A 17,196-nucleotide genomic window follows, 5' to 3' on the forward strand; every position below is an offset into this window, starting at 1 on the left:
TAAATAGTTTATTCTTGTCAGTCAAGGTTTAGGAATGACCATGAAATAGAAGCAGTTTTGATTATGCTCATCTTATTGATAAGGTTAAATAATTGACTTCTTCTTAAGAAGAATCATTCCCAATATTTAACATGAATGCTTATTCTCTGGCTGTTCTCTGAATTTGTATATTATAATATTTAAATAGTTGATGTCACAATTCTGTATGATAAATCACCTTTCTGTAAAAATATGAAATTACTGCTTTTTTACATGATCTCAAGTACAAGGAACAAGTATACCATGATAACATTGCTAATATTTATTTTCATTTATTTTATGATGAATTTTACCAAAATATTTGGGAATGTCTGTAAGATGACCATAGCTCTGCATATTCGACTTTTCTTTAGTAGAAAACATAGCTAGGACTAAAGTTCAGTGCCAGATCAAATAACGACTCTGAAGAACTTCGATCTCTGAAATTCACTTGGTGCTGAGTCCTTTCTAAAAAAAATAGCCATTTTATCTATTCAATTTAAATGAAGGCATTAGTTCGAATGATTCCATATCTTAGAGGACCTGTAGACTTAACACGCATATGAGTACTTACTTCCTCAATTGATAATTAAATAACTTTCATCTCAAATTTCTCAAAAGCACATTGTCACCAGCTGAAGGGGCTTGGTTGCATTGAAAATTGTTTTTTTGTTTTTTTTTTTTCTTTTAAAATACTTACTCCTTCTGTATTTTGATAAAGTATTTCGATTATATCATCTAAATCTACTAAATTCCTTTGTTGTTCATAAGGATTTTTTTTGATTGAGCAGACCAAAAATTGGACTATTAGGTAGTAACCAGTAACTCTATGATTATCAAAGAAAATCACAGTTTTACTTCAGAAAAAAAAAAAAGAGTCAAAACTGATACTATACTATTAGGATTAAAGAGACATACAAACAAAATTTCCTTCAGAATAAAATTTTATCCTTTTACTTATACTAATAACCTCCTATCTTGTCCATGGATATGAAATTGTCATGTTGCATAATGATGGAAAAAAAACATTGTTTAGGTATTCCACTTTATAATTCAAGTAATAAAATCTACCATTTCATTTTACATTAATCCTACAGTACAGATATGGTACCTTATTTCATTGATTTTAGCAATCACTAATTTACATGGCTATCTCCCAGCATTTACAGAATCATTCTGTGCTTAATGAATCTTATCAAATCCTTAAGATTGCATGGGACACTGTTATCTGAGCAATATAAGACATTATAAAACAACCTATGCACTGAGATACCATATAAAAATATCTTCGTAACACAACCAGAAGACATTCTAGCTTCCAAATTTACACATCGTAAGTCTTTATTGATTTTTGTTCAGGCATCAAGGAAGAAAGTGTTTCAAAGCCAAACTTTCCTACTTTTATTTCTGTTATTCCCAATACTACAATTCCTAGTCAATGAGGTAATCCAGAGCATCAAATATTTTCTATTTATCCAACTAAAATTATCAAAACCTTTCATATGATCAATGGATTTGCCTTCATCTGAGAGGATTTTATGTTTGAAAACCACTGTTCATAGGGATGTACAGATATTTAAAGTGTAAATGATTTGAAAAATACTTCATTATTTATTCCTAAAAAAAATAATCCAGTAATTGAAAATAATTTACAATTTTTATGCAAATGTAAACTACAAATTCAGGTATGGCATGCTAAAAGCAAACATTTAAAGGTATAGGTGGATATCTTTTGTGACAGCAATACCTTTTTTTGATTTAGTATGTTTGTTCAGTTTGTTCTGTTTTGTTTTTTTAAACAGTGATTGCACTGCAGTTAGTGATCATGAATTCGGTTACTCTGTCTGCTGGAGTATTCTTGTCACATTTTACTGGGTTCACTATGAATATACAAGGGTTACTTTGATTACTTTTCCTTATCACTGGTTTGCTTGTAAGTGGAGGTGCAGTCTTCTGATATAGGAAACCTTATATAGAAATACTGACAAGTAATGTGTGGGTTGAGTTATGTTTCCGTGTGATTCCTTAAGGAAGATACTACGTTTGTACATTGTCTTCCAAGTGGTTACTCAGCAGACATCCGTCATTTATAGGAAAATATTCTTCTGGGCTAAACTTTGGTAAAAACACCACAAATGGTACATATTCTGAATTTGTATTCATGTAAGAAGAATCAATATCAGCATGAAGTACAATTCACAAAACTCAGAATGTACTTAGTCTCTTAGTATTACTGTAAATAGAGTAAAACTCCCTAATTGAGTTGTATTAAATGATGGATTATTACTCTGATGTAGGATGCTTAAGAAATATGTTCCTAGCCATATACTGTATTCTAGGTATATATATGATGTAATTGATCATTTCTGTTACTTAGGTGACCTTTTTATTTTTAAAACAAATAATGTCTTTAGTGGTTTATGTGGTTTATACACTAGTCATCTTTTCATGTGCATCTTTTATATCCTGTCAACTTCAGACCTTAACATTACTTTAAGTAGTAGTTCTGAAGTCCTGTGAAAAATCTCAGAAGTCAGTATCTTGTTATCAGTGGCCAAAACATACCAGTTTTCCCTAAATTTTATTATTTTTTTTCTTATTTATGTAAATAACTTAATGTCATCAATAAAATAATAACAAAAAATAACATTTCTCTACATTGCGTCAAAGAGCTTGATGATACGCGGAGGTGGCCCTAAAATTTTTAGCTTCATGAAAGCAGTGTCCAGCTTCAAGGAGAACCACTATAGCCATCATTTTCTCGTTCAGTAACTTTGAGGTGTTGAAGTGTCATGCTAAAAACTCTTCTCAATATTTTAATCCAGTTAAATTCTCATTTTTTTACAGTTCCAACACAGTTGTAGCTTGGAAATGCATCTGAAGTTTCATGTTTCCATGCCAAAAATAATTTTCAGTTGTCCCTAGTAGTGCTTCTGGATGAGATAACAGTTCAGAACAGACCATTTAGACTGATAAATAGAAAGAGAATTTACATAGTTTTCTTTTAATTTAACATAAGTGTCCTTATAAAATCATAAAAACTTTTAAATAAAGTAAAAGAAATATTTTGGTTACAAAAAGTAAATTTTGTATGATTACATCTTAAATTTTGAAAATATTCTAAATGGGATTTCATATTTTAAATATTTTAAATGGGATTTCAACTACTTGAATTTCTGAGACTTATAAAAAATAAAATTTAAAACAAAACAAAACAAAAACCAAAAAAATATTTTTGAATCACAAATGTGAGAGGTAGGCTACCACTGTGTTCTAGGCAAGCACTCCTATTTTTATGCCCTTCCAGTCCATTAGCCTTGACTAAATTTTGTCTGTAAATGCCTTATTTCCAATCATTTGGATTTTATACAAAGGCGAATATCAGCTATTCAACAGGACTCATTATCATATAGTTCATGCTTCAAACTTGAGTGACATGAAAAAAAAACAAAAAGTGTTTGCAAAACATTTCTACGTAGTACTGTATCAAAATAAATCTTTGGTTTAGCTTCCCTAATTTACAGCCAACCACAGATGATTCAAATTGATGTGTAATAAATGTAAGTTGTTACTTCTCTTGCTGAATTCCATGAATGCTGTGATCATTATTTCTGCAACATCCTTTGACAATATGATTCGTATTCTCTTCAATGCTCAGAACTGAAGTTGATAATAAATGCATTTTGCTGAATTTCAAGGGGTTCCGGTCACCTCATCACTGTAGTTACAAACTCAATTTTTATGACAAATCCCTAGTCATCCCCTGTCCTGAAACTCTTCCTGCCCTCCATGCCCTCCCTCCCCAAGGACTATGCCAGTGCTTATTTTTTAAACAGGGCTTAATTGTCCTATACATAAACAGTTCTATTAATGTCCCTATGTATTTTGTTATTATTTCCATTCTCTGTAATAATAAGACTGTGCACATTGGGAAGTGCTTCATTTTAAAGGTAAATAAAATCTTAAGCTCCTCTTCAAGGTGAGGAGGGTTTCAGTATCTGCAGCATGATTCAGGAAATACAAATGACAAATATACTGTTTAATCTTAAAAACGCATCTGTGCACACAGTGACATAGTATGTGCTAGAGGTAGTACTACTTCACTTTATCACTTCCTTAAATGTCTTGGGAAACTACCGAGAAAAAGTGACTTTCAGATACAATAGTTAACTTCAGCAAACATTGTGGCTATTAGACAACAGTGTTTTGTGATTCACCCATGCTGGATATGAAACTTCTAAAAGTCTGTCCAGGAAATAGCCTTGAGGTCGAGTTCAGTAAGTAGTTACCTTCACAATGGAAGGGGTATGTTAGGCTACTCCCTGACCCATCCCAGAAGAGCCATCAGACGAGCAAAGGCCAATCTCCACCTCTGTCCAACTCCTTCCAGGTTTGTCCCAGGTGAACCTCAGCACCAGGGGCTGGGGACACATACTGTCTGCTTGCTCTGGCCATGGTTTTCCTTCTTGATGGTGAACAGGGCGGTTGAATTGTCTATACATTTGAACATGCAAATTATCCTGTGTTTGGGACAGGGGGTTGGCCTTATTTTGTTTCCTTCTACTAAAAAAAAAATCACAGACTTATGTTAACAGATAAGCTAATTAGTCTTAATTTTTGCTATTGAATTGTGAATTACACAGTGAATTGCACTCTGAACTCCATTGAGTCTTTTGGCCAACTGTTAGTTGACTCTGCTGGGAGCCTTTGGTGACTTGGCCAGAGACGGGTGCTGACTTTGGAGACACCCGTATTCCTGTATTTTGTAAGACAAATCTTGCTTGAAGGTCTTTATATTTTTTTTCTGTCTTAAAAGTGTTAAATTATTCAGCAAACTACTTTTTTCCTGAGAAAATTCCTGACATTTATTTTAAATGTGTAGATTAAAAATAATCATAGGATCATAGAATGGTTTGAGTTGGAAGGGACCTTAAAGACCGTCTAATTCCAACTCCCCTGCCATGGGCAGGGACACCTCCCACTAGACCATGTGGTTTGTCATCACTTGGTACAGGTTAAGTGAATTAACAGATGAAATCTAAAGTTTGAAATGAGCTATGAGAAAGAATCTTCACCGATATCTTTTCCTGTTGGGAAAAAAAGTCTTATTATTTCATGCTTGTGTGGACCTGTGTAATACATTCTCTCTTGGGCAAGCGAGTGTTTAGGTTTGTGCTTATAGAGGCTGCTCTGTTGTGTGTCAGATACTAAATGGACCCAAGCCAGTTTCCTCCTTGAAATGTTTCCAAATCTCTCTTCCTTTTTGTATAAGTGATGCTGGTAGATATTCATTAATGTCGTGGTGTTTTTTTTTTCAGCTCTTTCCATTGTTCAGGTTTTACTTTATCACTGGGGTTTTTGACAGTGCTGTGGCTAGACAGCTGTGCCTCATTGTTTTTTCACTCTGGACTTTCTGGAGTCTGCTTATCTTGGTGTCTAGGAGATATTTGTTATCTTATCTTGTTCATTAAACCATTACATTTCATTTCAAAATTGTTTGATTGTACAGGTGTGTTTAAAGTCTCAGTACTCTTGGATTTGATGATCTTATAGGTCTTTTCCAACCTAAATGATTCTACGATTCATTTGGCGATATATTATGTCTTTCCTTCCTAAGGATATCTTCTGCTTTGAATTTACAGTTCTCTTTACAAAGTCAAGTCCACATTCACATATTTTGAATGTTCTTTATGATCTTTCATTTGAGATCAGAGACCTTTTTCTCTTCACAGTATTGCTGAAGTTCATTAAAAGTTTGCCTTTTCTGTTCTCTGCTAATAGGTGTGCAAAGAAGGGAATGCTCAGAGCTGTTTTAGTCCCAATCAGCCGCGCCACTGAAGTACCACTTTTTGTACTTAAGCAGCTTGAGAAGCCGAACTCCGTCCTCTTAATGGCATTCAAGTAAATTTTGACTTTTTTTTTTTTTCAAAATGAAAATTAAAAGCATTTGAAGGTTAAACTTCAGATGTATCTACCTTCAACGTCTACAAAAGCTCTGTAAGATTTGGGAACCCGTGGCCGCTGTGATCTGGCCAAGGCCAAGTCAGACCGCCCACTACCAGGGAAAGTTCCCTTAGAAATTCTACCCTGAAAGGACACTCTTGTTCTACACCTCATCAAAATTAAGCAACACATCTCAAGCCTAGAGGCTCATTATTACAGTGGTCTACCAGGCAGGCTGAAACACATACCTTGGCGCTGCCCTTCATGGTGAGAGCAAAAATGAAGATAAACATGCACACTTTTCTTTGCCTTCATGACAGGCATGACTTGCAGTTCTGTTGGTTTTACAGGCTCCAGTAGATTATGCCTCAGAGGCATGAACTTAATCGTATTTGCTCTTGGCAGGTATGAGGATATCTCCTCAGCCTCACTGTTTATTTCTGATAGCATTAAGGGCTTTGAATTTGGTGCACTCTGTGGCAGAAGACTCTCGCTCCTGGTATGATAGGGCACCACCCTGTTACCTATGTGAGTGTGAGCATTTGAGTTCATGATCATAATTCTTCAGTGCTGCATTTCATTCTACAAACTGGCCAGGTGCGGATGTGAACATCTCCTCTAGTTAATTTCTCTTGCAAAATAAATCTAGTCATACAAGGCAGGGGAAATGGGGAATCTGTCATTTTAACAGTAATTTTTACCCTCTTTAGTTATTGGGTTACTGAATTCATTAAATGCTTTCCCAAGACAAGCTCTGTGTAAGATCTACTCAGTGACCTTGTGTGCCCCAGTTGTAATAGCATGAAAGGGTAAGGTGCAGATGTATCTACTTCCAGAAATGGCACAGCTTTATTTTTCTCTCAAGAGACTGTCACCTTCCTTGAAATTATTCATAAATAGATATTTGTGTGTTCTGTCTTCCTAGAGAGAAGCTACATTTGTAACTCTGAGCAATATTCCTTTCAGGATCTAATAAGTGCACTCCTGTCAGGATTCTCTGTGATGATGAGGCAGAGCCATTGCAGAGCCTAATGAAGGTTCTACACCAGTTATTCAGATCTGAGTGCCACTGCTTGTTAATGAGGCTGCACTGGAGCCAGCTGGCCTATTTTGGGACGTTCTTTCTCCTGTCATCTTGCTGTCAACATAATGGATAGAAAAAATGCCTGAACCTTGGAATAGGGACTTTCTATATATTTGTCCTGTCCTCTTATCCGTGGTTGTGACTGCCAGAGGGCTAGTTCTGTACGTTCAGGGTTAAGACTGTAAATTTTTTAATGATCTGAAAAGTGTTCAATCCTCTCTGCCTCACTGCTCTGTTTACTCTCAGATGTTCAAATTCCTAGATGAACTGTCATCTTTCTCTGACTTTTCCACTGAGTCTCACAAGGCCCTCCTTTCAGTCCTTGTTAAGGCAGAGTGACCTTTCAAGCTTATTTAGGTGCTGCAGATACTGTGTCTCAATCATGCAGTCATTTGTTCTAAGGAGACGATCACTCCTCAAGGCCGTACCCAGTCTAGAGACATGCAGGTATTGTTGTGGCCTTTTCTTTCGATGATGGTCTCATGTTCAATTCCCGTAACAGTCAAGTTAATTGCTCCCTCAGAGACTGTCCAATTATTTTGCCATCTTCGGGAATCTTTCCATGTGCATCTTTTTTCTAATGACAAAATCTTTCATTCTCTGTAATATCAGAGGCCTCAGGTGAACCCTGTGCCATAACAACTTCTGCCAGAAAGACATTTTAAACCACGTAAAAATTGCTTATCACTGTAGTACGCCTACAGCTTCTGGGCTTGAACCAGTAAAACCCTATATGTAGATCTTCCTCACATTTTACCTTCTTTTATTCAGTATACAACCTACTCACAGCCCGACTGGCACATTTTCTATATTTGAATATCAGATAACTAGCACTGATAGAGTTGACAATGGCTGTGCAATACAGATTACCCCACAAATCATATTCTGTAACGTTTTCCAGAGAATCCTACCCAGAGAATTTGGTAGTCTGAAAATAAGTACTGTATTGTCACTTCAGTGCTATAGAACCAACTCCAGGACAGCTTAAAACCAGATATTCCCTAAAGCTAAAGAAGATGGGCCGTGGCACTGCATTCTGGATTTAAACAGGCAGAAGTCTTCATAATGTATTTTTGTATAGGTAAGACCAGCTTGAATTTATTTTATTCTTTTCTCATAAAAACATTATTGCTAGTTAAAGGTTTTTCCATTTGGCTGATCTGTGACTACTGAAATTTTTGTCAGGGTGCTGACTGTACATTTAAGGATTTCTTGTCCTGATGAGTGGTTGAAAGAGAATTTGTAAGAGAAGAAACTCTTTAGCATCTGCAAATGTCCCAGTCTTTTTTTCATGCTTGTAGTCTCATGACAAGGATAGAAAACTCATCCTGAATAGCATCACAAACTGTAGAGGTCAGTTGGTAGTTTTCAGTCCCTGAATAATGAGAGATTTTTGTGCTGTAAAGAAATTCTGTGCTAATCTTGATTAAGCATTTCACCTCTTTGCCAGCCATCATAGTAAAATGATCTTTCTTTTGTAAGGCACGTCCTCTAGAACCTTGGTGATATGTCAAGCCAAACCTTGCTTTCAGGTACAACTTAACAGTGTGCACTTTTCATGTCTTGTCAGCAATCAAGAATTCCCTTTTTTGCTGACATACCCACCCAGATATCTTCAGGGGATTGCCCCTCCAGCTTCCCCAGCTTTCGGAGTGCTAATTCCAGACACATGTATCTTTTGGGATTGGGACAAAGCATGTCTTCAAGTGCAAATCTCAGTTTGACACTGGCAGGTATTGACTGCGATGTGTTGTATCTGCAAGCAGGGTGGCACAAGATTCTTCTCTAACTGTTTGGTGACCAGTTTGTCGGAAATGGAGCTTTCTATCAACAGTTTACTTCAGTCCTCCAGCTCTTCAGGAGGTGATCCAAGTTGTATTTCTGATGGCTTAGCACATGACACAATAACCTTTTGGGGGTGGAATAAATCTATTTGAATTTTTGTACCAAAAGAGATGTTTGGTGCATTTGCTCTTAGTACTATTGCTGCTTGGGCTATCTCTCAAATACATCCCTAATACCAATTTGCATCCATCCTGGACTCAGATGTCTCTGTAGCGAGAGTTTTGGTTCAGGCTGTGGTAATTCTGATACTGGTTCTTTCTGTTTGAGTGACATAGCTTACAGAATAGTGGTGCTTCTGATTTTTTAGTTATACTTCTGAGATTTCTTTCTTCCTCACTTGTCAAAGCAGAGGTGAAGGTCATTTGTTCCTTGAAACATTTTTCCATATAAATTCAATATCACTCTTACAACTAAGTCATTTCTACTGCTGCTCTTACTACCAAATTTCAAAAGTTTTTGAAGTTTCAACATGTACTGTTCAAAAAAAAAAAACCAACCACAGGTTTTTTTCAACTTTTGAAAATCTGGTATTTCACATCAAAATCCTATTGCTGCAGAGACTAGAATGGATAGTTTTCAGGCTTTGAGCTGTTGAAGGGTGACAGATTTAAAACCAGGTGGTCAGAAGAAGTTGATGAAACTATGAATCACACTGTGTAACACTTGATTGACCATATTTTTTCTGTTGTTTTTATAAAGTTTTCCTGTTTGGTCTTAAGGTATTATATTTTATAAGTTAAACAATGTTAAATGGAAGGGTGCCATAAGATCTTTATGTATTTAAATTTTCAGTTAAGATTTAATATTAAAAACTTGAATAGCTTCCTTATATACAATTTTACCTGTGAAATCAGACTTACCTTGTTGTACTGAGGATATTAGGTCCAGGATGAGAGTCACGTATTTCTTTGATTACTGACAAGTGACCGGAGCAGCATAAGAGCAGCATTCCCTGATGTATGTCCTACAGACTCAAACATCCCATTCTAAACAGGAGTTTCAGTGAGCTTCTGAAATCCTCACATAAGTTTTCATCAGTCTTTGCTCCTCTTCATAATCTGCTTTTAAGAACTATTTCCCCACCGGTTCTTTTTCTTCTCTCCCTCTCTCTTTCCCTTCCTCTCCCCTCCACTTCCCCTGCCCCTCTGTCCCTTCCTTTCTCCCATCTCCCACCTCTACAGGTTGCAGATGTGGTGTAGTGTTGCTTAGAAGTTAAAATTCCATAGTTCTCTTTGCATCATTGTACTTGTTTTTGCTATGCCCTACCACAGTCTTGGTGAACTTATTTAAAATTTTGGAGCTCTGTACAAAAATCAAAAGGACTAAGGAAACTAGTAAGCAAAAATAAGAGCAACAGTAGATATTTATGTTGATATTATGTCATAACAGAAGAACATGAGTGCCCTCTAGTTCTCTTTGAAAAATCTGAAAAATATAATCAATTTAAAAGTGTAATTTTACCTCTGTGTCTCCTTGGAAAATAATTTTATTTAAATAGTTATTTATTTTCAAGAAAGAAATAAAGAACTTGAAATTGAAGTAGTATAAGCAATAACATTCACCTTGAAAAAAAAATAATCCAGTAGTAATTGCTAATCTATCTGCTAATGGATTTACTAATAGATAATAAGATATGGCAGCATTATGCAACAAGTTGTATCTGAATACATGTACTTTTTTTCCCCCAGAAAAAGTGCTGGCACTGAATACTGTCAGATTATTTGTGACTTCTCTATTCCTATAAACTAAGGATTTGTTTTGTGCTTTCTGGTGTTGCAGCAGTGTGTTTTTAATTGGTGTTTGGGTGAATTGTAATTTATTTAATAACTACTGTATCTTATATTATGGTGAGATTATTGTGTGTTTTCATAAACATTTCAGACTAAGTGTCTTTGTAAAAATGAAGCTGGTGTATAGTTTAAAATTTATTTTTGGCATTTTGTTTAAGGAAAATCTGCAAAAGGATCATTTTCATGAATTTCTAAGCTGTAGAGTCATCTCTAAATAAAATTTTAATGAGAGAGTAAAAAATAGAATTTCTGATATTATCATTTTATCCCATTTAATTTTTTTATACTATTTCTTTTAAAATTAAATCTGTTTTGTTTTAATTTTAACTGTTTGTCCATGCAAATTAGAAGGAATGTGCAACTTACCAATTTGCTTAAGTTAACCAACATTTTAACACAGGACAAGTGACAGAGGAGTGAAACTGCATAGCATGTCATCAGTTTTGTGACTTGAAAGCTTACCTTATGTTAATCTGTCTCAGCTGTAGCATTTATGATTGATCTGAAGGTACTGAGTTGATGTAGTTATATTTTCTTCTAGAGGCATTCCTGGGAAGAAATGTGGAACAGTCATAGTAACAGCAGAGGAGCTGGGCTGTTGCCGAGTAAGTGTGTGTTCGTTACTTTTGAAAAGTAAAGTGAAAATGTTTTTGTGACTTACCCTGCACCAGATTGTTAAAAAAATATATATATAAATTTCTATATTTTGATGTCTATAAGAAGTTAGGGTATTTTTCCCTTATGAGTTACTCTTAGCTTTATGTAGTAAAGAAATAAGCAGAAAACAACTTGAAGCATAAGGTCTTTGATTCTTAAATGAGTCTTAAATCTAGTCTTTGGTTCTCTAAGTAATCGTATTTTAATCTCTTAGTGTCCAATTTTTAACAAAAATCCATTTGTTTCAGCTGTGGAATTACATTTCCATTATGGGATATTGATATTGCATGAACATCACAGTAAAATTGACCTTCTAATTTAAAAACTTTATGCTAATAGTCATGTTATTTAAAGAAATATCAAATTAATGTTTATTGGAAAAAGCTATTTAGATATTTAAAAGAATCTACATACAAGAAGAATGTAAACGGTTTTCTTTCAAGTTAAGACTGCCTTGGCTTATTAATGGTACCTATAACATTACTTATTTAATAGAAAGCAAAAGAATATCTCAGCGTGTGGGGGACAGTCGGGAATTTGGCTGGTTAAGGGGAGAGACATGGTGTGGTCATGACCTTCCCAAAGTGTATCACCACTTTTCCCCCTCCTAGGTGCTCATGGAGAAGTAGATTGGACAGAGGAGAAGGCTTACTGGTCAGAAAGCACCTGGAGCCAGGCCAGCTCTGTGGCTTCCCAGCACTGAATGAGCTAGCAGCAAGCCGTAAATCATAGGGAAACAGAGACTGGAAGGAAGAATAAGGAAGGATTATATACACAGGGTGATAAAGAAGGGTTGGAATCTGAAGGTGGGGGAGTTAGCCCAAGCATGGTATATAATGAACGAGGCTGTAGTGTGTATCTTAGAAGAGTTTGCAATGACAAGATAGCAAATCTTAATGAGGAAAGCAATAATATCAGACGTTTGGTGAGGAAATGATGAGGAAAAGCAATAATATCAGACGTTTGGTGAGATCCAGGGGATCTAGAGAATATAAGATTAGATACATAAACCTACAAAAATGTCTTAAGGCTTGAAGAGATTTGTTTCTGGGGCTTAGCTTTCGCAGTTTGGTGATGTTGGGGGATAATGCTTCACAGTTTCCTTAACTTAAAACGTTCACAGTGGGTCATAAGCTGTTAATTCTTAATCTACTTCTGTGATAGTAATGACTTTGTTTTTACTAATATGTCCAATAGCTAATCTGTTTAGGTCTTATTTACTTAAGCTCATTAGATATTTGAAGAAATATATTCCATAAGAAATAAATCATTATTTTTTTGCTTTTTTTCCAGTTTAGTTAAATTTGCGTTATTTCTCTGCAGAATTGGTGTATTTGAATAGCACACAGGGTAAAATCTTATTTGCCTTTCTCAGACAACCTACCAGTCCTGCACTGTTGTGCTAATAGGGTGCACCGACTCAGTCTCATTTAACTCCCATTAACAGTGTCTGTGGGAGTGCACTCATACACTACCTTTTCTCTGCTAATATTGAGTGGTGGAATAATAGACTTACAAAAAGCATGCCTTTTTGTGACAAGGATTTCTGAAAGAAGCAGTGGACACAATTTTATTTCAACTTTGATAGCAAGTGGAACCAGAAAAATTGTTGTCCTTCAACTATAATTTGTTAGGACAGATTATTCCTAATTCTGACTCCTTTAGTTAGGCTTTGTTTATTGCTTTTGTCCTTTGCTGTTACCTTTTTTTTTTTTTTATCGAGGAAGGATCCTAATTCTCTTCTTTCTTATCTGTCAGATTTAAAGGGAAAAACTGATCTAACTACAATTCAAGAAATTGGCTTCTCACTCATTTTTTTCTGTACACAAATGTTTGATCTTCTGGGGGATGAGTACTAACTTTGCCATTGCTCTACACAGTGGCATCTGCTCAGCCTGTGTTCACATCTCTGCTTTCATTACAAGAGAATAAATCAGTAAATGCAGAGTGTTATCAAACCTGATGATATGAAAGGTGGCACTAAGTGATGGCTCTCTGATATAGATGATGTAGCAATAGGACATGCCTGTGTTACTAGTGAGAATAGTAAGTATGGTCATGGAAAATGCCTTTCTCCTTTGTTTTGGGAAGTATTTTGGAACGTCTGAAAGTAGTAACTGATAAAAACGTTCACACTTTATCAGATGACAAAATGGACGTATCATTTAATTGATTTCCTGCAGAAATCATGTGCCTACTTAACCATTCCTAAGTCTAGTTTGCCATCACCCTGAGCATTTATAGGTAACCTTAGAAGAGTCTGCAGAATGTTTTTTCCTTATATTCTGATTTAACCGTCAAGATCAGCTTTTCCATTCCAGTTATAACAAATCATTCAAAAGTCACAAATATGTCATTAAACCCACAGTTAGAACAGGATTTTTTTCTTTCCCTTGTAATGAAGATAAACATTAGGTGCATTCCGAGGCCTTCCTGTTCTTCCAGGTTGACCCCACTCAGAACTTGCATAGACAAGGTTACTCTGGGCTCTGTGCAGTTAGGTTTTGAGTATGTTCAAAGAGAATCTACAGTTTCCCTGTTCCAGTGTTACTCCGCATAGTAAAAAGCTTTTTTTTTTTCTTGTATTTAAATGGAATTTCCTGTATTTCATTTTGTACCTATTGCTGGTACAAATTACTTTTTACTTATTACTGGTCCCAGGTGCCCAAGGTTCTCGATGTCAATCCTTAGCACTAAATACCAAGACAGGCTATGAGGAACCCAGACTTTTCCATTTCCTTTGTCACCTGGTCCCCTGCCCCAGTCAGTGGTGGACCGTGTTTTCTCTAGTCTTCCTCTTGCACCCATTTTCTGGAAATGTCTAGAGTCTTAATTGCTAAGCCATTTGCTTTACAGACTGCAGGAGCAGACAACTGAAGGTGTAAGTCACTGAAGGAATAAGGCGTGGTTGTATCTCACTGCAGCTTTTTTAATTAATTCTAAGATGCGTTCTTTGCCTATGCATCTACTTCCCTCAGAAGGCAGCTTTGGATGTCAGAAAGTACTACAAAAATCCTGAATCATTTAGCATAGAACTTTATGCTTCTCCAAACAAATTATTGGTTCCAGCAGTTCAAGCTGCGCTCTAAGGACATTTGCAAGAATGTGAATAAGTAGGAAGTATCTAGAAGACAGATACCTCTCATTTAGTTTGTTTTCTATTTGTATTGTTAGTAGTCAATGATAATTTTCTTTTATCAAACTGCATGCTCTTTGTAATTTTTCTGTATTATCAATTTCAGGATTCAGTTTTAATGCAATTTTGTGCGAACAAACTAGACAAGAAGGACTTCTTTGGGAAATCCGATCCTTTCCTGGTATTTCATCGAAGCAATGAAGATGGCAGGTAGATAGATGCCTGTTAAGTACGTCTGCTGCTAAACAGTAGGCAACTTACTTATTTTCAGATGGTAATATAGTTTTCATTTTTTTTTATATTTGTCAGATTAAGCTGCATTTCTTTTATGTTTGTTGAATTTTAATAAATAATGTTATGCTGCATAGAAATAAAACTATTGTAACAAACATCAAATACTGCAATTAAGGGTTTTAAGAGTTGAATGTATGGTAAATATAGAACAAAAAAAATTAGTCATAATAGTTAAATAGCATGACTTTTCCTAAGATACAGCATGTCCTTAAATTAAATAGAATATTCAAAAAAAAATCATAGCTTCAGAATATTCTGATACGTATATGTTGTTTTAGGTCAAAGTTCTTTATACGGCAAATTTGGAAATATCTTCTACCTTTTTGACAGTGTTCTAGGAAGTAGAATTAAAATATCCCAAATAGAAAACTTTTTTTAGCCATGCCTTCTCATTAATAGCCTGGATAAGAACTTAGGCCTTTGGAATTTAAGGAATGTATTCCTTCAAAAGAGAATTTTAGTGTCATCTGTATGTAGAATTTCAGTATTGATTTCACCAGTGACCTTGCCTCCTATTTTCTTTTGAACAATTCACTTTCCATGATGAGATTTCAGACCTATTTTAATTTTGCATCATTTAGAGAAAGCAAAATATATATTAAAACATTGCATTTCATTTGAGAGAAGGTGGTCATGGAATGTTGTGGAGGTTTATATCTTTTACCTGAGACAGCCTTGGCTAAAAAAAAATAGACATTAATTGGGGAACAAGAGTCAGAAAGCCAAGACTCCCTTGGCTAAGTATCTTAACTGCTAAAAAAGAGTCAAATCCTCTCCAGACTTCTTTCCTTCTGGATCTGTGACTGATTTCTGGCTGTACAAAGCCTGTTTAAACAAGTGGGGTGGAGAGCGCTCTTCCCTGAACTAATTCACTGAGTGATTGTAAGTCTGGTGGAAGTTTTGGGTAAAAATATTTTAGGTTTAGAGTTGTGTAGCGACCTAGTCTGTAATCACTCACAAACAGGTCTGTTCTCGTCAGTTCTCCTTGCCTTCTTTCTCCTGGATTTCGCTACTACTCTTTTCTTAGCTTAAACTTTATATGGACATTGTATCAGTGAATACAGATTACAGCTCTTTTTATTCCATGTTTGCTGACACAAATAAAAAAGTGCATAAATCCAAATATATCTTTTTTTTTTTTTTCAGTTTTACAATCTGCCACAAAACAGAAGTTGTAAAAAATACATTAAATCCAGTGTGGCAGGCATTCAAGATTTCTGTCAGAGCACTGTGTAATGGAGACTATGACCGGTAAGCTGTACGTTATGCTTTCCTAGCATATACTTTTTTTTTTCCTAACTCATGTATTCTTTTATAGATCCGTTTTTCTAAACAGTTCAGTTATGGATGTTATTTAGATTATTTACTCAGTATTTTGGAAGGATATTATGTATTCAAAACACCACATTAAATTTCCAAAAATGAAGCCAATATGCTATATCTGTAGGAAATGCTAGCAGTGATTTCAGGAAAAAAAAATTCTTCAGTCTCTATGGTGATTAAGAAAGTTAGAAAGAACATAACTAACTTGACCGGCCACTGGTACTAGTATGCACAAGGATTAATGTTTAATATGTAGTGTTTCAGTGAAAAACGTACACAAATGTCTGCCTTTGTAATGCCAGAGGATGCTGATAAATGATAGCATTTACAATATATAGATAGATGAGATAAGTAGATCTCATCTAGAGATAAATAGATTAGAAACCGAGAAGTTAATTACTATCTTGTTCAGAGTTGATGTTTTCAGTGATCCAATGCAAAAGGGTCCATCTTTGAAAAACATGGTCATAAACCATGGTTTCACTAATGTTTTACCAATACTATCAAGCAAGTTAGTTAATTTGAGGAATTATGGATATCTTTAGACTTCTTAAAAAATGGACATGCTAACTTCTAACAATATCAACAAGAAAAATGTTTAAGTCCCTTCTGATGACTTGTTCTGTTGTCACTATTCATATTTTTGAAAAGCATTGAGATATCACTGTTATTATTATATACCCAGATAAATGTCTGGTAATTTATGTATCCTTATTACCTGAAATCTGGAGTACTGAAATTATTTTAGTAAGACTCTAAGGAAGTATAGACTTATCATTAGTCATAATCCTTTTAGCAGCGCATAATGTAATATTTAGATTAAAATAAAGAAATATGAAGGAAATATATGAAGACTAGAATAGGAGTATGAGTAATAGGTAAGCTGCATGCAGTGCATGGATTCAATTCAGCTTTACTTTGGGTGAAAGATAAAGGAGAGAAAATACAAGAGATGCAAAATGTACTTGTCTGGGTATTTCAAAGGCAAAAGGTCAAAAATACAGTTCGAATGCCTTGTAACCCCCTAAAATATGTTTTATTAAGTTGAGTTTGGTATGGTCATATCTTATCTTTTATACTTTGAATGTATTTTGTCAGTTCAATTA

At 35.1% G+C, this 17,196-nt stretch overlaps 1 protein-coding gene across 2 annotated transcripts in view; it reads left to right on the top strand.

Moving 5' to 3' along the window:
* CPNE8 (copine 8) overlaps positions 1-17,196 on the top strand; it is a 105,258-nt gene that overhangs the window by 38,626 nt on the left and 49,436 nt on the right. For both annotated transcript variants that reach the window (XM_083820037.1, XM_083820038.1), the window contains 3 exons: positions 11,222-11,285; positions 14,580-14,683; positions 15,914-16,018. In XM_083820037.1, coding sequence (XP_083676163.1) covers positions 11,222-11,285; positions 14,580-14,683; positions 15,914-16,018 — 273 coding nt within the window. The remainder of the gene's footprint in view (positions 1-11,221; positions 11,286-14,579; positions 14,684-15,913; positions 16,019-17,196) is intronic.

This window comes from Anser anser (assembly GCF_964211835.1).
Source record: "Anser anser genome assembly, chromosome: 1".
Taxonomy (NCBI): domain Eukaryota; kingdom Metazoa; phylum Chordata; class Aves; order Anseriformes; family Anatidae; genus Anser; species Anser anser.